General features: G+C 38.1%; 7 protein-coding genes and 1 long non-coding RNA gene across 11 annotated transcripts in view; 4 read left to right on the top strand and 4 right to left on the bottom strand.

Annotated features, from left to right (window-relative positions):
* LOC104722281 overlaps nucleotides 1-1,127 on the top strand; it is a 9,025-nt gene extending 7,898 nt beyond the window's left edge. Inside the window, exons 4-6 of one of the 2 annotated variants that reach the window (XM_019231521.1) lie at nucleotides 5-116; nucleotides 345-428; nucleotides 515-1,127. In XM_019231521.1, coding sequence (XP_019087066.1) covers nucleotides 5-116; nucleotides 345-428; nucleotides 515-998 — 680 coding nt within the window. In that variant the 3' untranslated portion in view covers nucleotides 999-1,127. The remainder of the gene's footprint in view (nucleotides 1-4; nucleotides 117-344; nucleotides 429-514) is intronic. The other variant, XM_010440422.2, reaches the window with a different exon arrangement.
* Nucleotides 5,559-8,447, bottom strand: LOC104722283 (serine/threonine-protein kinase D6PKL1). The gene is made up of 3 exons (XM_010440423.2): nucleotides 8,122-8,447; nucleotides 6,606-7,382; nucleotides 5,559-6,504 (listed from the first exon to the last, which is right to left on the bottom strand). Exons 2-3 carry the CDS (start codon nucleotides 7,277-7,279, stop codon nucleotides 5,664-5,666), a joined length of 1,515 nt encoding a protein of 504 aa, XP_010438725.1. The 5' UTR covers nucleotides 7,280-7,382; nucleotides 8,122-8,447; the 3' UTR covers nucleotides 5,559-5,663.
* On the bottom strand, nucleotides 9,199-13,357 carry LOC104722284 (25S rRNA (cytosine-C(5))-methyltransferase nop2-like). Of its 3 annotated transcripts, none has more exons than XM_010440425.2 (16): nucleotides 12,810-13,357; nucleotides 12,629-12,692; nucleotides 12,392-12,525; nucleotides 12,209-12,292; nucleotides 12,044-12,118; nucleotides 11,877-11,948; nucleotides 11,711-11,784; nucleotides 11,411-11,463; nucleotides 11,213-11,322; nucleotides 10,947-11,015; nucleotides 10,787-10,861; nucleotides 10,523-10,615; nucleotides 10,352-10,431; nucleotides 10,177-10,276; nucleotides 9,703-10,031; nucleotides 9,199-9,605 (listed from the first exon to the last, which is right to left on the bottom strand). In XM_010440425.2, exons 1-16 carry the CDS (start codon nucleotides 13,275-13,277, stop codon nucleotides 9,545-9,547), a joined length of 1,941 nt encoding a protein of 646 aa, XP_010438727.1. In that variant the 5' UTR covers nucleotides 13,278-13,357; the 3' UTR covers nucleotides 9,199-9,544. The 3 variants fall into 3 exon arrangements, with proteins under 3 accessions (XP_010438727.1, XP_010438726.1, XP_010438728.1); XM_010440424.2 differs by having other exon boundaries at nucleotides 12,041-12,118; XM_010440426.2 differs by lacking the exon at nucleotides 12,044-12,118.
* LOC109127242 lies at nucleotides 13,896-14,465 on the bottom strand. The gene is made up of 2 exons (XM_019231789.1): nucleotides 14,448-14,465; nucleotides 13,896-14,396 (listed from the first exon to the last, which is right to left on the bottom strand). Exons 1-2 carry the CDS (start codon nucleotides 14,463-14,465, stop codon nucleotides 13,896-13,898), a joined length of 519 nt encoding a protein of 172 aa, XP_019087334.1.
* On the top strand, nucleotides 15,923-19,831 carry LOC104722288 (oligopeptide transporter 5). The gene is made up of 5 exons (XM_010440428.2): nucleotides 15,923-16,220; nucleotides 16,445-16,899; nucleotides 16,987-17,084; nucleotides 17,188-17,760; nucleotides 18,595-19,831. Exons 1-5 carry the CDS (start codon nucleotides 16,154-16,156, stop codon nucleotides 19,664-19,666), a joined length of 2,265 nt encoding a protein of 754 aa, XP_010438730.1. The 5' UTR covers nucleotides 15,923-16,153; the 3' UTR covers nucleotides 19,667-19,831.
* Nucleotides 19,890-21,198, bottom strand: LOC104722287. The gene is made up of 3 exons (XR_757171.1): nucleotides 20,743-21,198; nucleotides 20,239-20,637; nucleotides 19,890-20,142 (listed from the first exon to the last, which is right to left on the bottom strand). It is a non-coding gene; the product is annotated as an uncharacterized LOC104722287 (long non-coding RNA).
* Nucleotides 21,368-22,859, top strand: LOC104722286 (E3 ubiquitin-protein ligase At4g11680-like). The gene is made up of 3 exons (XM_010440427.1): nucleotides 21,368-21,970; nucleotides 22,060-22,417; nucleotides 22,542-22,859. Exons 1-3 carry the CDS (start codon nucleotides 21,468-21,470, stop codon nucleotides 22,686-22,688), a joined length of 1,008 nt encoding a protein of 335 aa, XP_010438729.1. The 5' UTR covers nucleotides 21,368-21,467; the 3' UTR covers nucleotides 22,689-22,859.
* The window catches only part of LOC104722289 (calcineurin B-like protein 3), a gene marked incomplete in the record, with an annotated part of 3,048 nt that continues 2,060 nt past the window's right edge, over nucleotides 26,907-27,894 (top strand). The window contains 2 exon segments of the mRNA XM_010440429.2: nucleotides 26,907-27,092; nucleotides 27,837-27,894.

The raw sequence follows: 27,894 nt of genomic DNA on the forward strand, positions 1-27,894 counted from the left end.
CATGGTCTTCAAGGTAAAGTGTCAGTTAGCCCATGTTCTCACATTGGTGGTCACAAATACGCTGGGAATGTTATCATCTACAGATCAAACATCAACAGGGAAGTCACAGGACACTGGTGCGTAACGAAATACATATTTATTGACTGGTTTGAGGCGACATACTTCTTTCTTTCATGTGGTTTTATAATAATTTTTTATAAGGAGATCAAGAATATGCATTTGAGTGTTCTTTTAATAGGTATCTTAAAAATTAAGATGTGGATCGAACATGGAAGTTCTCTGCAATGTCCAAATCATTCAATACCCTGATTTTGACTTGATGATAGAATCATTCATGTGTCTAGGTATGGGTATGTGACGCCAGAAGATGTACCTATTCTCTTGGAGCAGCACATGAACAAAGGCGAGATTGTAGACCGGCTATGGAGGTAAGTAGAGAGTTTCTTGGCCTGCTTCCATATAACTTTGGTGATAGGTAGAGACAGTAACACATAACCGTTGTCTGGTTTTTTAGGGGTGAAATGGGTCTAACAGAAGAAGATCAGAAGAAAACTCAAGAAGGGCGGGTTCAGCTAAATGGTGCAGTCCATACGATACAGAGCAATGAAGAAGTGTCTCAGGAATCATCAAGTCACAGCGCCGATGTTTCGTGTTGCCAGTCGCGAGCTGCAGAACCTAACGGTTGTTGCCAGCAAAATGGGAACAGCTCTTCATGTTGTCAAGACGACACAAGTCTGATGTTGTTGTCTCTGGAACAAACATCAGAAGATAATCAACTTGAAAGTGGAAACAAGAATGAGAAGCTAACACCGGGAAGAAAAGTTGCAGAAAAGACATTCTTTAGAATAAATAGTGAGAAAGGATCTTCAACACGTAAGGTTTGTGGAATACCAACATGGCTAGAGAGCTGGGAGCGAGAAGATACATATGCTGCACTTGCTGTTGTCTGCGCTGCTGCTTCTGTGGCTATTGCTTATACTTGCTACAAACAGTTGTAATGAAGACATATGTTAGCCCTAAGATGATTATGTTCTTGTTTCAGCTTTCAGACTACATTTCCCCTTTGAAAGAACGATCCATGTTAAAAACTGTTTGATAATATGTAATTTATGTGCTCCTATCCTACTTTTCATGATTCTAAATTAGAACAGCTATCCGCAGTCTAAGTTTAGATTTATGAAAGAAACGCTTAGGGACTTTCACCTTCTTTGGTCTCGAGAGTGATTCAGAAATTTCCAAGAATGGCATTGCCAAAGAATTAAATGAGTCATCACATTTTCAAAATACTAAAACGGATTGGTTTGCAGATTCCAAAAGTCCACCGCACCAATCAACCGCACTCCAGTGCCCTTCAGCTTTGATGATCTCAGGAGGAATTGTTAAAGTACTCATGTATGCCAAACATTGAACGAGCGCTTGTAGCCTTGTAGGCTCTGCAATGAGCTCAGGCAAAGAGGACTAATATCTTGTAATTGTTTGTTTAACGTTTAAATTGTAAGTTTTGTATTTGACCTTTTTCCTAAATAATTCCGAAAAAAGAAGAAGTAGCTAAAACTATGCGTAATCAATCGGCCCATTAATGAAATTAGGCTACCTTTAGCCCACCTTTTTTGTTCCGTCTAAATAAATGGAAATTAGCAAAAAGGATAGCTACTAGAAAAAGGGAAAACGCGGAGGAGCGTGCTTATTTATTTTTAGCAATGTAGAGGAGGAGCGTACTTATATATCACCGACATAAGTTAGTAGCCGTGTTTATAAAAGGAACGAAGTCGATCAGAAGAGACCTAATTTTTGCTTTTTTCCTTTTTTTCTTCTCTGTTGCTCTCGCGATGGATCGATCGATCGATGGAAGAAGAAGATTTGCACAGCTTTATTGTAAGAAATCTTCAACTTCTCTTTGATTTTGTTTAGGGTTTCGTTTCTGTTCTAAAGATTTTGTTTTTTTAGGGTTTCGTTTCCGTTTTCGAATCGGAATTTGATAATTTACATAAACGTAACGAATCGCGACTTTTCCTTTATAAGTTTCTGTGAATTTCAATTCTTTCTTTTGATTTTTGTTATTAGGGTTTCGTTGTTGTTTTAAAGATTTTTTTTTTTTTTTAGGGTTTCGTTTCCGTTTTTGAATCTGCTTTGATAATTTATATAAACCAAACGAATCGCGACTCTTCGTTTCTAAGTTTCTCTGTATTTCAACTTCTTTCTTTCTTCTGATTTGTGTTTTTAGGGTTTTGGTTTTCGTTTCTTGCAACGCTTTCGATAAATTGATAAAGCGTGGAAATTGTTGCGATCGATTGTGGTTTGTTTGTTATTCTTTCCTTGTTTTGTTTTTGGTTTTTGGTTTTCTATAGAAATCCTAAGAGAGATCATAAGGCAAACACTCAACTAATGGTGTTATGTCAGATTCTCTTTTGGGGATATTGTCCCTTCTGAGGTTGGTCCCAATGGATGGCTTCTATGCTATCTAAGTCTTTAGACCCGAGGCTGAATTACCGATCCTTTTACCCATGGCTTATAAGTAAATTGTTTCAGACAGACGCTCTACTTGGGATCGGTTTCAGTTTCAATGGTCATAAAGATCAAGTTACCCACGGCTTAAAGAGATCATCCAGTCTTTGTGACTGAGAGTATTGGGATAAGACAGTCCCTTTTGGTACCCACGGCTTATAGAGATCATCCAGTCTTTGTGACTGAGAGTATTGGGATAAGACAGTCCCTCTTGGTACCCACGGCTTATACAGATCATCCAGTCTTTGTGACTGAGAGTATTGGGATAAGACAGTCCCTCTTGGTACCCACGGCTTATACAGATCATCCAGTCTTTGTGACTGAGAGTATTGGGATAAGGCAGTCCCACGGCTTATGAAAATCTCAGACTTTGTGACTGAGATCGGGAAGAGAGAATCCCTTTTGCTACCCACGGCTTATGAAAATCTCAGACTTTGTGACTGAGATTGGGAAGATCTTTTGCTACCCACGGCTTATGAAAAACTCAGACTTTGTGACTGAGATAGGGAAGATCTTTTGCTACCCACGGCTTAGTACCAACGGCTTAAAGAAATCTCAGTTTTTGTGACTGAGATTAGGGACAAATCAATCCCTTTTGTTACCCACAGCCTAAAAACATCTTAGACTTTGTGACTGAGATTGATTAGGAGACGACACAACCTTCTTACCAACGGCTTAAAGATATCTCAGTCTTTGTGACTGAGATTAGTACCAACGGCTTAAAGAAATCTCAGTCTTTGTGACTGAGATAAGTACCAACGACTTAAAGAAATCTCAGTCTTTGTGACTGAGATTAGTACCAACGGCTTAAAGATATCTTAGTCACAAGATTAGTATCACCGGCTTAAAGAAATCTCAGTCTTTGTGATTGAGATTAGGAACAAATCAAAATCCCTTCTTTTGTTACCCACAGCCTAAAAACATCTCAGACTTTGTGACTGAGATTGATTGGGAGACGACAAAACCTTGTTACCAACGGCTTAAAGAAATCTCAGTCTTTGTGACTGAGATTAGGGACAAATTGCCCTTTTGTTACCAACGGCTTAAAGAAATCTCAGTCTTTGTGACTAAGATTAGGGACAAATCACAAATAAATATTGTTACCAACCTTGTTACCAACGGCTTAAAGAAATCTTAGTCTTTGTGACTGAGATTAGAGAGAAATCAATTCCTGGCTTAAAGTAATCTCAGTCTTTGTGACTGAGGTTAGGGACAAATCAATCCCTTTTCTTACCCACGGCCTGGAAACATCTCAGACTTTGTGACTGAGATCGATTGGGAAACGACAAAACCTTTTCTTACCCACGGCCTGGAAATATCTCAGACTTTGTGACTGAGATCGATTGGGAAACGACAAAACCTTGTTACTAACAACTTAAAGAAATCTCAGTCTTTGTGACTGAGATTAAGGACAAATCAATCCTTTTCTTACCCACGGTTAAAAACATTTCAGACTTTGTAACTGTGATTGGTTGGGGTATGTTATCCACGGCTTGAAGAAATCAAGTCTTTATACTGAGACCGATTCGAGCATTGATCCCTTATGGTACCCACGGCTTGAAATCTCTAGACATGGATCTTGTTTGGATTGTTGTTTCAGTTTTTAGACAGAGACTGGGATTGGTTGGGGGAAAACAATGTTGGTGGAAGGAATATGGTACCCAAAGCTTATAGAAATCGTTATTCTCTGTGACTAAGATTGGGAAAAAAACTCCCTTTTGTCAGCCAAGACGTATAGAATCATGACATCAAGTCTGTGTGACAGAGATTGGAAAAACAAAATCCCTTTACCCACATCTTATAGAAATTATATCAGTCTCTGTGATTGAGAGTGGGACAAAACAGTCTGAATCATCAAGGACAAAAGTATTCATTTACCCACAGGTTATAGAATCATCAAGTCTGTGTGACTGAGATTGGGACAAAACTGTTACTTTACCCGTAACTTATAGAAATCATCAGTCTTTGTGACAGAGACTGAGATATATTGGTTGGGAAAAAACAGTGTTGGTTAAAGAAATATGGTACCGGCTTTAAACATAAGTCTTTAGACTGAGACCGATTTGAACATTGGTCCCTTGACAGATGGCTTGAAATCTCTAGACATGGATCAGTGTTCGGTTTGTTGTTTTAGTCTTTAGGCAAAGATGCATAAGAGTCTTTAGACAGAGACTAGATTGGTGAAAACAAAGGATAGGATAATGGTACCCACAGCTTTAAACGTTAGTCTTTAGACTGAGACCGACTCACAAAGGCAAAAGGAATAAAAGCATAAAAACCGAAAGTGGTACTGTCGAAGAACCAAGAAAGCAAAAGAAGAAGTCGAAGAACCAAGAAAGCAAAAGAAGAAGAGAGATCACATGGAAGAATGAAATTGCTCAAGCTAGGTAAAAAAATCAGTCACTGTTCCCTTGACAGATAAAAGAGAATACATTCTTATGTAAATTGTTGTATCATACGCCCATTTGTTATTAATGTTTGTATATGTTACAGGGAAGAGAAAATAAATGCCATGAGAGAATGCGAAGGAGAGGCCAAAGCACAGAGGATAAGGTTAGGTTCGGGAACTTGGATAACAAACTCAAAGAGGGAGAAGCTTTCCGTGTTATGGTCATGGTGAAGGTGAAGGACACAATAAAGGAAAGACTTCATTGGCTGAGGTTTCTTTTTGGTGGAAGAATAATGGTACCCACGGCTTTAAAGATTTAAAGATTAGTCTTTTGACTTGGACTGATTCGAACATTGGAATGAAGTTTTAAAGCTAACCATGATAACCTTCTTTGTTGGATGTCTCAAAGCCACATCACAAAACCCCAACAGTTTTTCTTTGATGCATTTTCACAAAACCCCCCAACACTTTCTTCTGCAAATAACACACTCCCACAACTATATATGAAAAAGTCCATATGATAAACGATCTTTATGTGATGTTACACCCAATTTTCATCCCAAACGAAACCAGAGAACCATACTGGAAAAGTAACTATGTCTTTGTCTGAAGACTAACATGCAAGCCGTGGGTACTCATGTCTCAAACCAATCCAAGAATGGCATCGACAAAGAATTGAAGAGTTATCATATTTTCAAATTACTAAACGGGTTTGCAGATTGCAGAGAACAATTTGATAATCTATTGGCAGTTTCCTTGCTGAAAGTTCTCAAAAGAAATCAAACTCCAGATAACTCTGGTCAGTCTTGACACTGGTAGATGTGGCTGCTGCTGGAGTAGCAGGAGCACTCTCAAGATCAACGGGTTTCGGTATCTCTGGTGGGCTAGCGCATCGAACCAATGCCCAATTCACTCCTTCGAAGAAAGGATGTTGCTTCATCTCAGTTGCACCACGCTTATACGCTAATCTATGCTGAGGCTCCTTCACAAGCAGACTCCTAATCAAATCCCTAGCAGCAAAACTGACTACCGGAGATTCAGGGAAACGCAGAGGCTGACCCACAACATTAAAGAGTGTTGCTCGGTTTCCAGACCCCTTAAACGGGGTTTTACCAAACAATAGCTCGTACAGAAAGATTCCAAAAGTCCACCAATCAACTGCACTCCCATGCCCTTCACCTTTGATGATCTCAGGAGCTAAGTACTCATGTGTGCCAACAAATGACATTGAACGAGCACTTGTAGGCTCAGCAATGAGCTCAGGCAATGGACTAACCTGGTTTCCAGTTTCATTTTTCATCTTCTTGTCTTTCTTGGATTTACTTGAGAAAAATCGCGGAGAAAAGCATGTTGTAGGAGCGGAAATGCAAGATGGCTGTTGGACGCAAGCGGGCTGGGCACAATAACCTGAGCTCCTTTGCCCTTCAGACACGAGAGCAGTTGATCTAACCACTGTGGGGCTGACAGTACACCTCAAAGAGAGGTCGAAGTCAGAAAGCATAACATGTCCATCTTCTCTCACAAGAACATTCTCTGGCTTAAGATCGCGGTAAATGATCCCAAGCATATGAAGATATTCCATTGCAAGAAGTACTTCCGCTACATAAAACCTGGAAGAAAAGTAAAAAAAGTAAAAAACCAATATGATTTATCACAAAAGAGGGATCAAGGACACAGCACTAAATTGATTCTGGTTCAAAAAAACTCCTACTTTGCTGCTTGTTCCGAGAATCGCTTCCCGGGCTGTCTTTGTCGAAGGGTATGCAAGTCACCTCCAGGACAGAACTCCATAACCAAACATGAGAACTTATCAGTCTCAAAATGACTATACAAAGTTGGGAGAAAAGGGTGGTCAAGACATTGCAATATCTCCCTCTCGGTCTGAGCTCTAAGAAGCTTTTTACGACTAGCCAAAGCCCCTTTGTCCATAACCTTCATTGCAAAATAACACCGTGTTCCGTGCAACTCAGCAAGATGAACAGTTCCGATGTCCCCACACCCTAACCTCTTCAAGAGCCTAAAATGGTTTAAACCCAAAATACCATGTTTCGTTCGGACAGCTTGTATTGCTTCCCATCTAACGTCATTCGCTTTGTGAGGCTTGTTGTTGTTACTTAAGCTGCTACATGTGCTCTCATCACTGATATCACTACTTGTGCTTGGTCTATATGTGTTACTCTTTCCGCTCTGAGCAGGACCAGACTGCTCACTAAGTTTAACTTCACCACCAGTTTTACTGTTACTGCTTGGAGCAAAAGACAAAGTCGAAGATACTTGATCTGCCAATGTGCTGACTGAGACACTTTGACTGGAATTGGAAAATGATGCTTCCGAGGTTTGCTTATCATTTTCTGGGAGAACTCCAGCACCAGACTTTGAGGCCATGAACGGAACCTAACTACTTTACACCCAAGATTTCAAGAAACTGCTCTTAACTTCAGTTATCGTGCTGTCACACCGCCGATCCCGTCAGATAGTGACCAGAGCTCTGCATTGAACAAAACATGGTGGTCCGTTACTTAAATCTCAAAAGAAAACTCGCAAAACAAAAACAGTTATACCATTGGGTCTTATATAGAGGAAGACTACCAATAGAATAAAAATAACCAGAAAACACAACAGATACAGATTACATAAAGTTGAGCTCTTTTATAAAAAATACAAACAATAACTCTTATTACTTTCTCCCCGTAATCAAGAGACTCGAACTTTCTCATTTATGAAGACTTGAAATCGCATCCTTTACCACAGATGACAGAGCTGAGCAGATAAACACAAAAGCCCTAAAAAGTTGCTATTTTTAAAAATAGAAGATAAACTCAGAGCTCAATGATAACCAAGGGATTCATGTTGGAATCACAAGATCAAATTAAGATTGAAAATTATAGTTTCTATATAGAAAGCAGGTGGAAAGAAGCAAGTTACGGATCTCGAGCTCCCAAGTAATTGAGTAAAACAAACAGACACTTACTCAACTCAAAAGTAATCCACCATTTCTACATCAGGGATACACAATTCAGACTCTCTGACTCTCCAATTACCAACAAATTAGCATAAACCCTACTCACAGATTTCATGCAAAGTCTTGACCTTTTAAACAGATCTCAGAAATGTAAGAACAATCAAGCAAAGCTCTTCTGGATCTATGCAGACCCACAGAAACAGAAAAAAAAAAAATAAGAAAATGAAGAACATAAACAGAGGAGAAATATTCACAAAATCGTTACCTTTAATTAAGAAGAGCTTTGGGAGAGAAAGATCTTTGAGGTTGAGGAGTTAGGCAAAGAAAGAAGAAAAGGGATGATGATATGCCAAAAAAGGAAGGAGATGACTTTTCCATCATCATGTATCAGTAAAGACTAAAGAGAGATAGAGATTGATGAACTCATCACCTTCCTTCCATGGAAACGAAGATAGAGAGAGAGAGAAATGAATCAGAGAGTGAGAGAATTGAGAGTTGGGACTTAACCATGAAAAGAGGTGGTCAAAACTAAAGTTTTCAACTTTTTTTAGGGCTTTTTTCTCACAACTGGAAGACACAATTAGACAAAGCTTTCGATTAAGAAAAAAAAAAAAAAAGGTCAAAGCTTTCAAGGATGCCTCATGCCTTGTAATTTGCAATAATAATAATGATGATTATTTCCGATGCATAGAGAGCTGTATTTTCAATGGTTTTTTTGAGACTGATTATTTCATTAATTACTAGTAGTTAACTCTTTGTTCTTGTCTGAATCGACATCAGTAATACTATAGTCCTCAAATTACTTTACCAATTTGTTATGTAGCAAGAACCAAGAATGGTAGATTAACTAATTGCTTTTTAAAAGATGTATCTTTTGGTCGGGTCCTGCAAAGGAATCTCTTTTTTAATACTCTTTACCGGATTTTGGAATATCCAAATCTTAATTTATATAAAGTACATAACAGCAAATTATACGATAATATATATATAATGCATGTGAGTGTTTGTGCAAGCGGTATATAATATGTGCTGAAAAGCTAAAAATAGAAACAAGAAGATTAGTGTGAGAGAAGTAAATGTAAAGGTCCCCAACAGAGAGATAATTCTGACAATGATGGATGAAGATATTGATTGGGTGATTGTCATGTTTCTCCAAACACAAAAGTCCCACTTCAGAAAACCTTCACATCCCTCCCTAACAGTAGCAGCTCACTTACTCCCAATTCCCTTAATTTTTCATCAGATAAATTCTATCTTTATGTTGTGGCATCATGGCCCCCACCCTCCAAATATCATTTGACGAGGTGGCACTGATCCGAAAAATTCATAGCCTTTCAAACACTTTGCCATTTTAAGGCCTCCCCCTTCAATTAATTTACAGCTCCACAATGAAAACAAAGAAAAAAACAACAACAAAAGAAACAGGCTTCACGCAAAATGTAATGTTATGAGATTAAATACAAAACTTATCCATGTGAGTGTCACTCTAACTTTCCCATGGTTTCTAGCTGTTTTGGTGTTTACTTAGTAACTAGTCAAACATTACAAAGCCATTGTTGTATACTGCAACGGTAACCTTACCCTCAGCCAATGAAGCCTCTCCTTTCTTGTGTCCTTCATCATGACTATAACACCGAAAGATTCTCCCTCTTTGAGTCTGTTATCCAAGATGCATTCCGAACCCAATCTTATTTTCTGTGCTTTGGCCTCTCCTTAGCATTCTCTCTCATGGCATTTCTTTTCTCTTCCCTGTAACATATTCAAACATTATGAACAAATGGACGTATGATACAACAATTTACTTATTCTCTTTTATCTGTCAAGGAAACAGTGAATGATTTTTTACCTAGCTTGAGCAATTTCATTCTTCCATTGTGATCTCTTTTTCTTTTGCTTCCTTGGTTCTTCCACAGTACCACTACCACTTTCGCTTTTTATGCGTGTATTCCTTCTGCCTTTGTGAGTCTCCTTTGACCTTGGAAATTTTTGTCTGTTCTTGTATTCTTTTGTGTTACTCTCTCGCTTGGGTTGCCCATTTGCAACAGAAGGTTTCTTCAAATCCTCAATGGCCTCAGCCTCTTCATCATCATCGCTAGACGACACCTGCGCTTGCCTCATTGTTTCAACTGGCTTATCAGTTTCTGTAGGCTGCATTGCATTGCTCATCTTCTTCAGCTGCAGAACCAAAAATGAAGAGTAAAATACCTAATCATTTAAATTACTATTGATATATCATAAGACATATTTTCGTCCATCCGCATCAAATGGTTGGATCTCTCGCAGGGAAACAATTCATAGGCTATAACCAAAGTATACATACCTTTGCAACAAAGAATCCGTCCATGTTGTGTACGTGAGGATAGAAACGTCTAGTCTTCTCTACAGAAGGATGGAACCGCTGTTCTCTAAAACTACTAAATCTGATGACATGCAGCAAAGCATGTGTTCAGAAGACGAATCATGAAATTTCCTATGCAGATAAAATTGTATATTACCCTGGTTGGCCAAAATCAAGTCCACATGGAACGACTTTAGCATCCCTCTTTTTAAGGGCATAATCGATAACAGCTTCGTTCTGCATAATTTGTGTACAAATAAAATAGTGACGAAACATGAAAGATGACTGAAAAAACAAAAGTGGAACAGAAAACGTATGGTTAACCAACCTCGGGAATCATAATGGAGCATGTTGAATAAACAATATATCCACCAGTTTTGGAATTGGCGTCTACCAAATCAATCGCACTAAGTATAAGTTGCTATGAACAAAAAAATAAAAATGTAAGTTAGCATTACAAACCACATGCATCCTTCTTGATATTTTCGCAATGAGAGGGTATAAGAAGCGTTCATGCTATTTTTCAACTTTATATATTTGTCTTCGATGTAGAGAATGTTTTTAGTTTACTTTGTTCAAGACAACAACATACCTTTTGTAAATGAGCAAATTTATTTATGTCATCAGCACTTTTGGAAGTTTTAACCGATTCATCTTTTGATATAACCTGCATTATGTAGAAGTCGATATCAAACTATGAACAGAAAATTCATTTAAAAGACTATAAGAGGGTCGGGTCCAAAATTTCTTACTCCAGTTCCACTGCAAGGAGCATCCAGCAATACTCTATCAACCGAGTTCTGACCTAAAACCTTGGATAGCTGAAAGGCAAAAAAAGATAAGATAAACAAAAAATGCAAGGGAATAACAGAGAAACTGTCTTTTAGAATTAGTTACTTGATGCAATTACAGTTTTGCCAGTAATTTTTAATTTGGTTGAGCTGATGATTTACAACCAATTTGCAAAATTTAACATCCTCAAGCATGTACTGTCAATAGAAAGGTTCAAGAAGCTAACCTCTCTTCCGTCATAGTTACAAACTATAGTATTTGTCACTCCCATGCGATGCAGATTGGCACAAAGTGACTTTAGCCTAGGTACTTTCATCTCGTTCGCATATATTATGCCTGGTTATATAATCATTATAGCATTAGGATAACTGACTATAACTGTGGAGCTGGAGGAACAAGGAACCAGGAACCAATGAATGCATACCTGTATTCTTCATTAGTGCAGCAACATAAGTTGTTTTACCACCAGGGGCCGCACTGCAGTAGTAAAAACTTGTTATGGATACCACAATATACAACTAGTTGCATATGTCTCACATCACGGGACAATCAATTGGCTTTTTCGTTTTGACAACACTTTGCATCAATAGCACATGATCTATAACACATGATAGTATGATATGTATCATTAGCAACACTTAAATATCAACCTATGGTAATGCTTGTCATCATATGGTTATCTAAGACACAAATATAGTGCATTTCTGTAAATATAATTACTTACGCCATGTCCACAACTCGCTCTTTTTCTTGAGGAGCAAGGGCCATCACCGGCAAGAAGGAACTAGCACTTTGCAACTGAATATGTACCAAGAACATACTTAGTAAACAATTAAGAATACACATAAAAGTGTGAGCTGTACGTAACAAAACATCCAAAAATCAATTACCATATAGAAACCAGCCAAATATTCAGGAGTTGCACCAATCGGAACTTGTGAATCATAAACGATAAGTCCAACCTACAAAATATAATGCCAGGATTAACTACAGATGGTCCACAAAAATGTTTACACAAATTAAATGGAAATGGAAGACAATCTGCAAATGCTACTTCTTTTGACCACTTGCTTAATGGGTCTAGATTAACTCCTCTGTTCAAAAGTACATCAGCCAGATCCCGTCTCCGAGTCTTAACCAAAACAAAAGTCAACATAAATTATCTACCTCAACAGTCAAAGAACACTTATTTCTGTACACTCCAAAGCAAAACAAACTTCACCTTAAGAGTGTTAGTACGTATAGATGTAGGCCTTTTCTTTTCAAAAGCTTCAATTAGTTCCATGAGTTCAACAACAGGAAACATCTGTCAAAAGAGAACATAATATATATAAGTAACAGAATTCCCACATAACTTTTAGACCAAAGCGAGCGTAAAGAGAAAAGTCAGAGACTAGGGAATAACCTCAATCAAAGTTCCAATAAGAAACTCATTATAGCCATAATAAGAACAAAGATCAGCTTTAAGCTGGTCAACATAATCTGTCCTCTTGGCTCCATCTGGCCTCAAATCCTTAAAATTCGACAGCACTCTAACAACTGAAACATATATTAGTACAATTAAACTAACAACCGAGAGGATGATTCCTTAGGAGATACGAAGAACCTCCCAAGGAATAAGACTTGAACAAATGTTACTCACTCTCTCTAATCCTTATTTGTAAGCTAGGAAGATCTGGTGCCCCACGTGCCTCTGCTTCAAGCTCCTAAACAATGTGGAGCAATAGCAAAGATTAGAAAACTAGTAAATTTGATTTGTATCATTTTCTAAGAGAGCAAGAAAATGAACAAAATCATAACAGAGCAACCAAGAAGAATGTCACCTTTTTGGTTGGTAGCTGAAACTCATCAGGCTGTTCCTTAATGTTCATTGTGAATTCATCTTTTGCATCTTTTTCCTCCTTTTTACGTTTTTTATCAATAGCTCTAGATTTGATCTCAATATCGGACTCATCAGAGTCAGAACCCAAAGTTCCCTCCTCATCATCGCTACCAAAAAGCAAGTCGTCAGCACCACCATCATCATTTACGTCTTCTCCATCACCATCTGAGAAAAAGTCAGAACCTGATTCAGACCCTTCATCTCCTTGATTGGACTGTTCAATTTCCTCTTCTTCCTCCTCATCTGTAGCAATTACAGGCTTCTCCTCCGGAATACATCTCCTCTGCTTCTTCAACGGAGGCTTCTGAGATTTCGCCGCCTTCTTCAATGGAGACGACTTGGTCCGCTTATTCAGTGGAGGAGTCTGTGAATTTGTCCTATTCTTCTTGTTACGCGTCAGAGCAGCCATGGAATAAGTTTATATTACAACTTAGGGTTTAACGCGGCGAGGGTTTTAGCAGAAGTGCAGAGGTAGAAGATGAAGATGGAGGGTAGAGTAGTCGAGGAAACTAACTAACTTACCCGGAGACTGAACAACGTTAATGGGCTGACTGAAGCTAACTAATGGGCCGTACTCGAATTTACTAGTAATTTGGTAGCCCAATACTTTGTGTTAATTAATTTACCCGTGTCTGCTTTACAACACCACTTTGTGTGTTGGAAATTAATGATTTGAGTGTGTTATATATATGTGAGTACTACTTAGCTTGTAGATTTCTAAAGAATCACTAAATTGATGATTAATAAACCAAATCATAAATGTCAGTACTACTTACGTATATGTGTCAAAATATTGTTCAACCTCTCAAAAAGTAACTATAGAATTAGAATTGGTGTGTACAGAACATTAGAAGTATAGAAGATAATTATCATATTGAACAGATGATCTTTGATCTAATGAAGAGCTAATTTTATAATTTTTCTTTGATCTATTTAATACTAATATTAATCATCGAGTCCTAGAAATATATTTTAACTCACTAAACAAAATATTTCTTTTTTTTAACGGTTTCTTTATTACGAAAACTTAGTAGTTATTACATCTTAGATCATGCAGAAGAAAAGTAAGAATACATGAATAGACATTATAAGAACTATTATCTGGTAAAAAAAATTTTGCTAATAAATCAGCTGGTCGGTTGTTTTGTCTTGGTGTCCAAGTGAAGTCAACTTCTTCAAATCTGGTTTTCCAATAGTTGATTTCCTTTATCCAGTTGTAGCACCCGAAGTTAAGAGTTTTGCCATTGAGAATCTCTGAAATGCTTTTGCAATCTCCTTCAAAAATTATTTTCCGGAAACCTTTACACCAACTGTGTTGCATTGCGATGAGGAGAGCTTGTAGTTCACTATCTAAAGGAGATGTAGTCATAATTCCAATAGCTTGTCCTGCATCAATGAATACTCCTCTTTCATTCTTCAAAATCCATCCTGCCTTTGATTGTCTTGTAACCGTATTGTAAGAGCCATTATAATTGCATTTTATCCAACCTATCGAGGTTGTTGCTATCTCGTGGTAGTTGTTGCAGTCCTATTTATAGGACCTAGAGTAACTATCTCACAGCTCAAACTTTGAATATACTCTTGTGCTTGTATCCATTTCTCAGCATCCTACCTTGCTTTAACCAGTGTTGAAAACCATGAATAACTCTTCTACTGAAAGACTAGATAGTTTCGACTCGTCCATAATTTCCAAAGGATTCGAATAGCCGATTGATGTAGGAGATGATCACTTGGTGCAATAAAACCAGATAGAATAGCCTCCATCTTATCCTCTAGAGAATTTGTTGGCATAAGAATAATATTCAGAGGTAAACCTGAAGCTCGCCAGACCTGAAACTCACTAAACAAAGTATTTGTACGTACACCCATGCATGAGTAATTAAAGTTGATATAATAAAAATTGAAATCACGTAATTTTCTATACTCAAATTCTGAACGCTGAATGCTAATTTTCTTTGGTAAATTTTAGATTCCAAGCATAAAAAATTATAAGAAAATTGTTAAATCGTATAATATAAAATTTATCATTTGCATGTTTTGTTTTTTCTATTTGTTTGGGATAAAAGTTTACAGGTGATTGATTGATTACAAATATACAACCTAAAATGTCATAGACATTGACATGGAACAGACTGAATAAGACAGTGTATCCATAGTGGCTAGAAACAGAAACTTGAACAAAAGTGTAAACATGCATTCATATTGTATAACAGGTTGATAATGGAAACAACGATACAGATTGGAAAATCAAAACAAACGCAATATTACAATTGTGACTAGACTACAAGACCGAAACAGTACCTCTAATTTGTTCTGACGCGCGTCCTACGTACAAAACAAAAGAGTCCAAGTCAAATTCGGGGAGTTGTATTAAGCGGTGCTTCATTAGACAGCATTATTCCCACCGAACACGAACCAATTATTACATGTATAAGAGTAAGACTTTGTTACTATCGCTAAAATATTTTGTTTTTAGCTGCTGAATGTGATCGCCAATTAAATTGCAACTCTTACATCACCAAATTGTCTGTTACTAGTTATTTGTATGAAATTTAATCAACATCCGTTACTTTAGTTATCATTATTGGAATGCTCTATTTGTTTTATAATTTACTCTCTCTCTCTCTTTCTATATATCCTCCTACCCATCTTTATTTTGAATGAAAAAAGTATGTAAAGTATGTTTGATAAGTTATTTATTCTTGTATACAGAAGTCCGTGGAAGTGACTTTTGTTTCTTTCAAATTAAGGCAATAGAGTGAATAAGGAAAGGAAAAAAAAACAAAAGAAAAGCAATATAGACTGTACATACTACAAATTGCTATACTAATAGACTGTATCTGTAAGTGATTTCATGCTAACAGTTGCTATATTTAGTATCTGTTTATTCTTTTAGCTAGTTAAAGTATCTGTTCTGTTTCAACAAGATAGTAAAAGCAAAATCCTACCTTCATACTCGAAATCAAGATTTTACTTTTTACCCCCAAGTTGAAAGTTTTTTCTAAGTTATAAGTGAATTGTCGAATTTATAAAGTGTAGATAAATTCTTTGAGAATTATTAGACTCTTCACACTACAAATTACAGAAAATACTCCCTAGCATTTTGATCTAATACTACATCCTCTTAAACATCTTTACTAAAACAGAGAAAACTTCTTTTACTAGTGTCAGGTCATTTACACAAGTGTCTTACAAGAACATTAATTCTCCGGCAAGTTATCTAGGACTCTCTCTGGTCATTCTCACCCCATCGAGCCGACGTCTACTTTTGGAGGAAAATAGAAAATGGTAGGCTCTCTCCAAGTATCCAAGCCTCCGGACAACACGTTTGAGTCCAAGATCGTCATAGCGGGTAAATGAACTCTCGGTTCTGTTCTCATCAAACTTGGTTTGCTATGGTTTGATTCTTTTTTTTTTCTTTTACCGTTATGTCAGAACCTAAGCACCTAACTGATACATACTTGATTTGTATAAATTCTGGATATTCATATCCTAAAACACAATTCGAATTCTAACGATTAATGTCTTTTACGTAATTTTTGATTGGTTGTGATTAAACCATCTGTGACGGTGCAGATGAAGAAGAAGAGGAGGATGAAAACGACAGTCCAATAGAAGAAGTCCGGTTAACCGTGCCGATAACCGACGATCCATCTCTGCCTGTCTTGACGTTCCGAACATGGTTCTTAGGAATGTTATCGTGCGTGGTACTCGCGTTCGTGAACAATTTCTTCGGTTACCGTTCGAACGAGCTGATGGTATCTTCAGTCGTGGCTCAGATCGTCACTCTCCCTCTAGGAAAGCTCATGGCCACGACTCTACCAACAAGGAAATTCCGGTTACTCGGTACAATTTGGTTCGGTTCGTTGAACCCTGGACCATTCAACATGAAGGAACATGTATTGATCACTATATTCGCTAATACCGGAGCCGGAGGAGTTTATGCGACCAGCATCATTACCATCGTTAAAGCATTTTACCACCGGGATCTTAATCCCACAGCCGCCATGTTGCTTCTGCAAACCACTCAGGTATATGCATGTATATACATAAGTCTAAAATTAAATAAACTTTTTGTAACGTGCAGTAACATTTTTATTTTATTTTTTATCATATAGTTGTTGGGATATGGATGGGCTGGTATGTTCAGGAAATTCCTAGTGGACTCACCTTACATGTGGTGGCCTGCAAATCTGGTTCAAGTCTCTCTCTTTAGGTTTGTGTTTTTTTTCTCCTTTTAAAACATTCACATTTGTAAGTTTCACGATAGTATAAAATTTGTTTGCTTTAATCTTTGTATGTCAAATTGTATGGATTAGAGCCTTACATGAGAAGGAGGAGAAGCGTGAAGGCAAACAAACGAGGCTTAGATTCTTCTTAATAGTCTTCTTCGTGAGCTTCACTTACTACATAGTCCCTGGCTATCTTTTCCCTTCCATCTCCTCCCTCTCCTTCGTCTGCTGGATATGGAGCCGATCTGTGACAGCTCAACAGATTGGTTCAGGTCTGCACGGTCTTGGCATTGGCTCATTTGGTCTTGATTGGTCCACGGTTGCAGGTTTCTTAGGCAGTCCTTTAGCTGTACCGTTCTTTGCTATAGCCAATTGCTTTGGCGGATTTGTCATCTTCTTCTACATCATTTTTCCTATCTTCTACTGGAGCAACACTTACGAGGCAAAGAAGTTTCCTTTCTATACCTCTCACACATTTGATCACACTGGTCAGCGTTACAACACCACTCGTATCCTCAACCAGAAGGCATTCGATATCGATCTTCCTGCTTACGAAAACTATAGCAAGCTTTACCTTAGCATTCTGTTTGCTCTGATCTATGGACTCAGCTTCGGTACTCTAACCGCAACCATTTCTCACGTCGCCCTCTTTGACGGAAAGTTAGAATCCTTCTTTTTTTCTCTGCTCTGCATCTCAAAATATAGATCAATGTATCAATTTAAATGAAAATTCTTTTATCGTTGTTGTTGTGGTTGTTTTCATGAAGGTTTATCTGGGGGATGTGGAAGAAGGCAACATTGGCAACAAAGGACAAGTTTGGAGATGTGCATACAAGACTGATGAAGAAGAATTATAAAGAAGTACCTCAATGGTGGTTTGTCGCGGTTCTCGCTGTTTCCTTTGTTGTAGCTCTTTACGCATGTGAGGGATTTGGCAAACAGCTTCAGCTTCCATGGTGGGGATTTTTACTCGCTTGTGCCATCGCCTTTACCTTCACTTTGCCTATCGGAGTTATCTTAGCGACCACAAACCAGGAAATGGGTCTTAATGTTATATCGGAACTGATCATCGGGTTCTTGTATCCGGGAAAGCCACTTGCCAATGTGGCTTTTAAGACTTATGGTTCTGTGAGTATGTCTCAAGCCTTGTACTTTGTCGGAGACTTCAAACTTGGCCACTACATGAAGATTCCACCGAGATCTATGTTCCTCGTTCAACTAGTTGCGACTGTTGTTGCTTCAACTGTCTCCTTCGGGACCACATGGTGGCTGCTTTCTTCAGTCGAGAACATCTGTAACATAGATAAGCTCCCAAAGAGTAGTACGTGGACTTGCCCCGGGGATGAAGTGTTCTATAACGCGTCAATCATTTGGGGAATCATTGGCCCTGCAAGGATGTTTACAAGNCTCTGCTCTGCATCTCAAAATATAGATCAATGTATCAATTTAAATGAAAATTCTTTTATCGTTGTTGTTGTGGTTGTTTTCATGAAGGTTTATCTGGGGGATGTGGAAGAAGGCAACATTGGCAACAAAGGACAAGTTTGGAGATGTGCATACAAGACTGATGAAGAAGAATTATAAAGAAGTACCTCAATGGTGGTTTGTCGCGGTTCTCGCTGTTTCCTTTGTTGTAGCTCTTTACGCATGTGAGGGATTTGGCAAACAGCTTCAGCTTCCATGGTGGGGATTTTTACTCGCTTGTGCCATCGCCTTTACCTTCACTTTGCCTATCGGAGTTATCTTAGCGACCACAAACCAGGAAATGGGTCTTAATGTTATATCGGAACTGATCATCGGGTTCTTGTATCCGGGAAAGCCACTTGCCAATGTGGCTTTTAAGACTTATGGTTCTGTGAGTATGTCTCAAGCCTTGTACTTTGTCGGAGACTTCAAACTTGGCCACTACATGAAGATTCCACCGAGATCTATGTTCCTCGTTCAACTAGTTGCGACTATTGTTGCTTCAACTGTCTCCTTCGGGACCACATGGTGGCTGCTTTCTTCAGTCGAGAACATCTGTAACATAGATAAGCTCCCAAAGAGTAGTCCGTGGACTTGCCCCGGGGATGAAGTGTTCTATAACGCGTCAATCATTTGGGGAATCATTGGCCCTGCAAGGATGTTCACAAGTAAAGGCATTTACCCGGGAATGAACTGGTTCTTCCTCATTGGCTTTCTTGCTCCTGTCCCGGTCTGGTTCTTTGCAAGGAAATTCCCGGAGAAGAAGTGGATACAGAAGATTCATATTCCCTTGATCTTCTCAGCGACTAATATGATGCCAATGGCCAAGGCTGTGAACTACTGGTCGTGGTTCGTTGTCGGGGTCGTGTTCAACTACTATATCTTCAGGAGATATAAGGGATGGTGGGCAAGGCATAACTACATCCTCTCTGCAGCTCTTGATGCAGGCACTGCGATTATGGGTGTGTTGATTTACTTTGTGTTGCAAAACAATGACATAAGCTTACCTGATTGGTGGGGGAGTGAGAACACAGACCATTGCCCTTTGGCAAATTGCCCGACAGCGAAAGGGATCGTAGTTAATGGCTGCCCGGTGTTCTAAAACCTTGCAGCAGTTGAACATTTTCTGGACTTTCTTAGACCTGCAGGTGAGGGACAACTACTGCCAAATGGTTTGGTAGCGACAATAATATTGTGTAACGACTTTGTGAGTTTAAGTGACGATGTAAAAAATGATTTCGAATTTAAATGACCCTGGTTTATTAAACATACATCTTGCAAGATAAAAGAACAGCCAAAGATCATAGTTTAGGGATCTAAGAAAATGGATCACAAGAAGAAGTTTCATCATACTTGTAAATTTTAACCACAGTGTCTCAAGATGTACAAAAAAAGTATAGTACTTTGAGCACTTTTGCTCTATCGTGAATCTGGAAAACACTTTTTTAACACAGACTCTATAGCTCAAAAAAAGAGAGTCTCCAAAAGCTAACCGTGGATGATAATGATGAAGACTGAAGCGCATAGGTACATCGCCTGACAGTTCTACAGCTGAGGAATGCAGGGTTCAGCCAGTCCCTGCAATTAAATTAGAGAATAACAGTGAGTAGAAATGAGATACTACCATCTTGTACATTAAAGGTGTAGCTTTACGGATTTATGCATCACGCTTACTTGGTGACATGGCGAAGATGATCATCAAAGTCTGCGAGGTCCATCTATTTTCTCTGATGAAAAGCAAATCTGATAAAACAATATTAGCTGATGGCTCCTTTTAAGAGTAGCTTACTGCCTCCATCTTGCTCTGATCATTCTCCAAGCAAATCTGATAAAACAATATTCACAGTAGAGAGCACGGAGGAAATAGCACACCCCACCACAGAGCTAAATAATGCTCCTCTTATCTGATTCATCAAAAGCAACAAAAAAGAGTCTCTTACCTGAAGTCATCAGTGTATTGTTTCAAATTCAAGCAAAATGCAAAACAAATGCTAAAAGTTTCTATCTTTTCTAATTGAAATCCTAAGAGACCCTTTACGCTCCACAAACAGCTGCTGGAAGTTACTTCCCTACCTATCAATTCCAAGCAATCAAGATCCAAATTAATCATCTTTCTATTTGCAATTCAATGTACACGTCAATCAGATCCTAAAGCTTCATATAGTTGGGTTTTCAAACCTTCAAAATCATGACGAGAGAGATCTCCAGAGGTTGCAAAAAGAAGGAAGTTGTAGTGGAGGACTAGCTTGATGCAAGCATTCTCGGAGATCTCTTACTCAGTCAGGCCTGCTCACACCTAAGCTCCAACGCTCACCTTTGACTCGATCACAAACTCACTGAGTCAAATATCCGTATCGTTTTACCCGGTGGAGTTAAAAAGGAGATTAGGAAAGCCGCAACCCGAATTGGCTGGGCCCAAGGCGGGACCCTGAAAAAATTTGGATGCCTGTTTAACCGACCCGACCACAACAAGTAATTGATTTCGTGGCCAGCCTTGCGTTGAGGGAGAGAGGGAAAGAGGGAGAGTTGTTGTTGTTTTGTAACTAAAAGAACGAGAGAATGGTTAAAAGCAGCGGTTGCTGTCGAATCAAAGACAAAAACTAAGGTTGTTAGGTTTTTTTATAGGCCAACGGTCATCTTCTCCTCCTTCTCTGCTTCTGCATTCTTCAAACCTAAGCAAAAAAAAAAAAAAAATCCGTTCTTTTTTTGGTTGCTTCTTCGTCGCCATCTCACACCCAACTTCACCTTCTCTGACATTATCACTACACCTTCCTCTCTTCTTCTTCTTCATCTCTTCTTCTTATCTGGGTTTTTTTTCCAGCTTTTACTCTGTTCTTCTTCTCTTCTTGCTCAGTTTCTCAAGAGAAATCAAAACAATCCATCAACATCTCTCTGATTCTGACATGAGTAACCGTTATTCCTCTCAGTTACAATTATCAGCCATTAACTCCATCACTGTCTCCTCATCTTCTCTCCTCGATTCCACGCCACATGAAGATGATAACACTCGTATGGCTCCCGAGAGCTCCCCCTCTTCTTCCTTTCTAATGAGACTGGCTATGAGGGTATCTAGAGCAAGGTGGTTCTTTTTCTTGAGAAGGGTGTTTCATTACCAGAACGCATCAAGATCTGATCTTGGCACCAATCCTTTCAATTCTGTCACTTGGATGATATCAGAGCTCATCGCTTTACTTGTACAGATCACTGTGATAACATTCACACTAGCTTTGTCTAAGAAAGAGAGACCTGTTTGGCCGATGAGGCTATGGATCACCGGTTACAACGTCGGATGTCTTCTCAATCTTATGCTGTTATACGGTCGGTATCGTCAACATGACACTAGCCAAGGAAACGCATTTGGCTTTGGCGATATTGAGCAGCAACATAGGAGCAGAGAAGAGACCAGGTTACTAGCAAAATTGAACATTTTATCATAAAACTTGGAATGCAAAAGATCTCTAAGCAAATGACATATTCTGTGTGTATGTTATTTAGGTGCTCGCATTTGATGAACAGATGCAGGACATCGTTGGAGCTTTTCTTTGCGATATGGTTTGTGATAGGTAATGTATGGGTGTTTGATTCTCGGTTCGGTTCGTTCCACTATGCTCCAATCCTTCATGTCCTCTGCATCTCCTTGCTCGCTTGGAACGCTCTCTGCTACTCTTTCCCGTTTCTTCTCTTCCTCCTGCTCTGTTGTGTTGTGCCTCTCATTAGTAGCTTCCTCGGCTACAACATGAACATTGCATCTTCTGACAAAGGAGCGTCAGATGACCAAATATCTAGTCTCCCCAGTTGGAAATACAAACTCATTGATGAAACTTCTGATTCTACTCAAGCAAACAACGATCCGGTAAAGATCTCTAACCTGAAATAGTCAGAAATCAATGGATTGTTGTTGTTTTTTTACCTCTAAAACTGAAAGTAACATTTCTTGATATCAAAAGTTGAACCACCCGGGGTTACATTAATTGCAGGAATGCTGCATATGTTTGGCAAAGTACAAAGATAGAGAAGAAGTGAGAAAGCTGCCATGTGCGCATAGGTTTCACCTCAAATGTGTAGATCAATGGCTTCGTATCATATCGTGTTGTCCTCTATGCAAACAAGATCTCCCTAACTAACTAAAAACGCTTTGTGTTTGTGTTTTACTTTTGGTTTTGGTTTTGTTGTCGCCCACACACGGTTACTTGTGTGAGTGTCCTTTACTTGTGTACAAAAGAGCTCACCAGTGAGTAACCGTAACTATACCTGAAAAAGAGAGCAAAAAAGAGTAACCAGAAAATCATATAACATGATCAATGTGTTGTTACTAGCCCTGGGGGTTCGGGTACCCGAACCCGATCGGGTTCGGATCTTCGAATTTTCGGATCTTTGGATATATAAAAATAAAATCCGATCGGGTATTTTGTAGAATCGGGTCGGGTTCGGGTAATTTCGGATACACCCGAAATCCGAACTGAATTTCGGATATCCGATGGATTTCGAGTATTTGTATCCGAAATTGATAAAAATACCCGAAATATTTATAAAAAACCTGAACTCATACCAAAATACCTGAAACAACAAATAACTTAAATATCAAAAAACAACAAGAATGATTAGAAATGAAAGTAGAACAACATAAAGATTGAAAATCAGAATTGAAAGTCTTAAAGAGTTTAGAGATTCAAAGAGAATGCAAGTCTAAATTCTGAAGTTTAAAAGAGAGAAACAAGTAGATAAAGTTTAAAAGAGAGAAACAAGTAGATTAAACAAGTAAACCAGTCTTCTAATCCTCTTCTTCTTCTGCCATGTCACATGCTCAAGAGTCTTCTTCTTCACATTCAAACTCTGAAAATAAACAAACCAACATTACAAACTGTAACTTGTAAGTAAGTACTTAACATGGCATATAGAGATAAGAAAGTGACCTCTTTGAAGCTCATCTTCAAACTCAACTTCTGCAAGAATTTGAGCATTTGTAAGCACCTTCTCTTCAAACTTTATGTCTTGTTTTAACCACTGTTCAGTACACATGAGAACATCCACCATGTAGTGTGTAAGACAACTTTTGTAGGGATCTATTATCTTTCCACTATTGCTAAAAGCACTTTTAGAAGCAACAGATGACACTTACATTGCAAATAAATCTTTAGCCATCTGAGATAAAACAGGGTACCTTGCACTATTGACCTTCCACCAAGAGAGTATATCATACTCAACACCCATCATCAAATCTGGATTCTCAACTTCTTCTCTCAGATACGTATCTAGTTCATTAGTATCTCTAACTCCAATAGTTCTAAGCAATGTATCATACTTCTGCTCCATCGGGTTGTATCCATCAAAGTCATCATCGACCGAGTCAAATAAGTCTTGATGTCTCTCTCGAATACTCTGAGATGAGCAGTGAGACTGAGTTTGTTCCGCAGATGCTGTTGCTTCAGCATATCTTTCACTGTACTCTTTATACATATCACGCATTATAGCCTTAACTGAATCTTTCATTGCCCCAGCTTCTACAGTATCTACCCCATACAACTCCTCAAAACACAAACTTGCAAACTGCATCTTCTTTCTTGGATCAAAAACACTAACAATAATCAACATCTTGTTAATGTTCTTCAACCCATCCCCACTAGCACAAAGTAACTGAAGCTTCACAACAATGTTAACTATCTCGCCATAACATTGATGTGCATTCATAGTAGTGGAGGCGGATACTACCAATGTAGCCTTATAGAAAACATTAAGAAGCTTAACTAACCTCTCAATTTTAAGCCAATCTAAGGTTTGAGGAGGTCCAATCCTTTTTACGCCATTCTCATACTCCAAGAAGTGATCATTGTAAAGCTTATCCTCAAACTTCATTTTATCAAATGCTCCTTTAAACTTAATTGCCCTTGTCAGCATCAAATACGTAGAATTCCACCTTGTTTGCACATCTAGTGGCATACTACCCTTTGAGAACCTACCATTTTCGACTCTTTGCTGAAATGCCTTTCTTCTATTTGGTCCTGACCTGACATATGAGATACCATTACGGACTGCAGCCACACTAGCATCGATTTCAGTCAATCCATCCTTCACTATCAAGTTTATAATATGACCAGCGCACCTAAGATGCATGAAATCTCCATCCATAACCAGATAATCCTTTGATATCTCAGAGAAACTACATTGAAACTGACTCAGAGCATTGCTATTAGCAGTTGCATTGTCAACAGTGACACTGAACACCTTCTCTATCCCCCATTCAACAAGACATTCTATAAGTGTGTTTGCAATCGTCGTACCTTTGTGATCTATCACATTCTTAAATTCAATGATTAGCTTCTTCAATCGCTAGTGTTTGTCAATGTAGTGTGTTGTGATAACCATGTAACTTGAACCTATAAGAATAAAAAATAACAGTAAGTATAGGTTATTAAGAATAAAAAGCTAAGATCAGAATTTTAGTTTAAAAAAAAAGTACATGTTACCGAAGAAACCCATATATCAGTGGTAAGTGAGACTCTTTGCTTATTAGCCAAAAACCATTGCCTCAGAGTAGCTTTCCTCTCCAAATACATTTTCACAATGTCTCTTTTTGCTGTCCTTCTTGAATGCGGTTTATAGAGGTTAACCTAAATGAATTACATATAAGAAAAGACTGATTAAAGCCGTAACAAATAGATAAGATTGATTAGATCAACTGTATAAGAAACATGTTTTAAATCATGCACATAAGAAAAGACTAAGTTACTAACCTTATCGCAAAAATTTTTTAATGCCACTCCTTCTACAAAAGACAATGGCAACTCTCCTATCACCAACATTTGATTAAGTGCTTCTCTGAAAACATGCTCAGGAACCTTTGCATACTGGATATTTCCTTCCTTATTAATCACCTGATGTCCTCCTGTAGCATCTTGACCTTCTTTCCATGCCTTGTAGACCTTACATATTTTGAGATGATTCCACAAGTTCTTTGTCCCTGATTTCATCGCACATCCTAATTCCTTTCCACAATAGTTACACTTACACCTGTTACGGCTGCCTGCTAATCTTGTGAAATGGGTCCATACACCAGACCTTGGTGCTAGTGTCCTTGGTGTCTTGTTTTGCTCAGCATTAGTGCCACCACCAGATCCACTTCCATGAGTTTGTTTCCTTTTTCCTCTTGCTCTCGGTGTCATCATTTCTTCTTCATCGTTTAAATCATCATCGGTATAATTTTCGTTCACTGGTGATGACGAACCCATCTGCATATCATATTAACAGAGATAGCAAAGTTACTAAGTCAGCGATAGTAGATAGTTTCCCATATAACAATCAAATTAAGACAAGTATAATCATTACAATGGAGTTTTAAGATTCAAACTAAGTCTATACATTAAACAAGATGAAACATATAACATCAAAGCAATATCAGATTCTCAAATCGAATATGATCTTATTATTATCACTAACAATAAAAATGCAAAACCTTGTGTTTTTCTCTACACATATAGAAATTGCAGAGAAGACTTAAGAGAAAGTAAATGACACATATAGACTTAAGATTCTAATTTCTAAACATCGATGTAGTTTCAGTTTCAGAAGACGATAAAAAAACCCAAAGGAGATCAAAAACAAACCTGTGATTTCCGTCGTGAAGTCGCAGAAGGAGGGGATGAGGCTAAAGGATTTAGGGTTTTCAGCTTGAACAAATGAGATTAATCTCTGATTTTATTGGGTAAAAGCAAAAAGTACCTTCGATTTTGAAGTTGGGTAGTCGAACAGGCTATAATAAGTTTGAAATCGATAAAAACAAAGAAAAGAAAAGGGGTTAGGGATTTATCATTTATGGGTTTCTATTATCTTCGGGTATCTTTGAGTTTGGTTCGGATATCGGGTATTACCCGAACCCGATCGGATATCCGATCTTATGAAAAATCAAATCCGATCGGATATTTTACCCTATCCGAACCCGAACTGAACTGTTCACTTCGGATCGGATTCGGGTTCGGGTTTCAGATTCGGTTAAAATGCCCAGGACTAGTTGTTACTGTTTATCACAAATCAGAGTTTTATTGTGGGTGCGTTCATGTGAATCATGTCTCCTCCTTTTGATTGGTGGTATTGGTAACTTGATATATTTTTTTTTTAAAAACGACTTAACCGGATCAAAACCCAAAGACGAACCAAAACCAAGCTAATAGTATTATTAAGTGCATAAAACGACGGCGTAGGATACAGCGCATAATGGACACATGCTCCACTATAGGACAACGTGTGAAAGTGAATGTAATAAGCAGTTTTTATTTTTATCACTCCTTTTACAACTGTGTGTCTGTGTTAGATCATTTATACTCCATATTTAAATCTTTTTGCAAATATTCTCATTCTGCTTATAGAAAAGAATCGTGTCTGCCTTTTTTTCTCTCTCTCTCTCTCTCTCTCTTTCACTTTTGTGTTACCAATAATAATAATAAAGAGTTTTTATTTTCCGAGTTTACCACCGCAACCATCGTCAGTTTCAACCGCCGGAGCCGCCGCAAGGAAGGCTCTTCATCCGCAGTGGCGTAAGGCTTTATTACAACTTTTTCTCCTTTTTCTACGATTTCTCGGTCGGTCGTCTTCCTCGTGATTAATCTCGTGTGTGTATTTTTTCCGGGAAAATCGCAATTGGAAAATTTTAAAATTAAGAGATTGAGAAATGAAGCAAACTAATTAAATCAAATTCGCTGTGAATCCATCATCGCTAGCTGATAGATCCGTGAGCTGAATTACCAACTTTATATAACGAGATGAACTCTTGAGTTTGTTGTTTGTTGTATCTGAATCCGAACGATTTGGAATCTAAAACCTCGCTGGATCGCCTTTTTATTTTCTTCTTCTCATAAGCGTTGTTTCTCTAAAAAATCACTTTTGTGTGTTTCATTTCGCGACTAGATTCAGGTTTCGATCCTCATGATTGTTTGTTTATCATCATCATCTCATGGTTTTGGATTCGTTTCGAATTGTTTTATTTCTTCTTCATGACGTTAAAAATTGTGATTCCCTCAATTTCTACTTGTTGGGGCTGTTTCCTTCTTAGATTTGGGGTTTTTTGTGTTATTAGACTTGTTTTCATGACTATGACTATGATGGTTTAACAAGATAATCACTGGTTAATCTGGACTTTATAAGATTAATGCATAAAAGCTTAGATCGTTTAGGATATACCTCTTTTTATGGTGACTGCTTCAGATCTGAATATGATGAAACTTGTTTGCTCTTCTTCAAATCGTTTTGATGAGCTACATGTCAATTCTTTCACATTGCAGGATTATTTTAAAGGTGTATAAAGCATTGCCTTTTTGACAAACCAGGAAATGGTTAAAA

The sequence above is a fragment of the Camelina sativa genome, chromosome 11 (genome assembly GCF_000633955.1).
Source record: "Camelina sativa cultivar DH55 chromosome 11, Cs, whole genome shotgun sequence".
In the NCBI taxonomy this organism is placed as follows: Eukaryota; Viridiplantae; Streptophyta; class Magnoliopsida; order Brassicales; family Brassicaceae; genus Camelina; species Camelina sativa.

What these genes read in the sequence shown, in the direction of transcription:
- LOC104722283 (XM_010440423.2), bottom strand. Translation starts at nt 7,279, where the DNA reads ATGGCCTCAAAGTCTGGTGCTGGAGTTCTCCCAGAAAATGATAAGCAA. An exon ending in TTCTCGGAACAAGCAGCAAA is followed by an intron (nt 6,505 to 6,605) that starts GTAGGAGTTTTT and finishes CTTTTCTTCCAG; the next exon opens with GTTTTATGTAGCGGAAGTAC.
- LOC104722284 (XM_010440424.2), bottom strand. Translation starts at nt 13,277, where the DNA reads ATGGCTGCTCTGACGCGTAACAAGAAGAATAGGACAAATTCACAGACT. An exon ending in TTCAGCTACCAACCAAAAAG is followed by an intron (nt 12,693 to 12,809) that starts GTGACATTCTTC and finishes CACATTGTTTAG; the next exon opens with GAGCTTGAAGCAGAGGCACG. An exon ending in TGCACTAATGAAGAATACAG is followed by an intron (nt 11,323 to 11,410) that starts GTATGCATTCAT and finishes TTATATAACCAG; the next exon opens with GCATAATATATGCGAACGAG.
- LOC104722288 (XM_010440428.2), top strand. Translation starts at nt 16,154, where the DNA reads ATGGTAGGCTCTCTCCAAGTATCCAAGCCTCCGGACAACACGTTTGAG. An exon ending in TGCTTCTGCAAACCACTCAG is followed by an intron (nt 16,900 to 16,986) that starts GTATATGCATGT and finishes TTTATCATATAG; the next exon opens with TTGTTGGGATATGGATGGGC. An exon ending in GTTCAAGTCTCTCTCTTTAG is followed by an intron (nt 17,085 to 17,187) that starts GTTTGTGTTTTT and finishes TGTATGGATTAG; the next exon opens with AGCCTTACATGAGAAGGAGG.
- LOC104722286 (XM_010440427.1), top strand. Translation starts at nt 21,468, where the DNA reads ATGAGTAACCGTTATTCCTCTCAGTTACAATTATCAGCCATTAACTCC. An exon ending in AGGAGCAGAGAAGAGACCAG is followed by an intron (nt 21,971 to 22,059) that starts GTTACTAGCAAA and finishes TATGTTATTTAG; the next exon opens with GTGCTCGCATTTGATGAACA. An exon ending in CTCAAGCAAACAACGATCCG is followed by an intron (nt 22,418 to 22,541) that starts GTAAAGATCTCT and finishes CATTAATTGCAG; the next exon opens with GAATGCTGCATATGTTTGGC.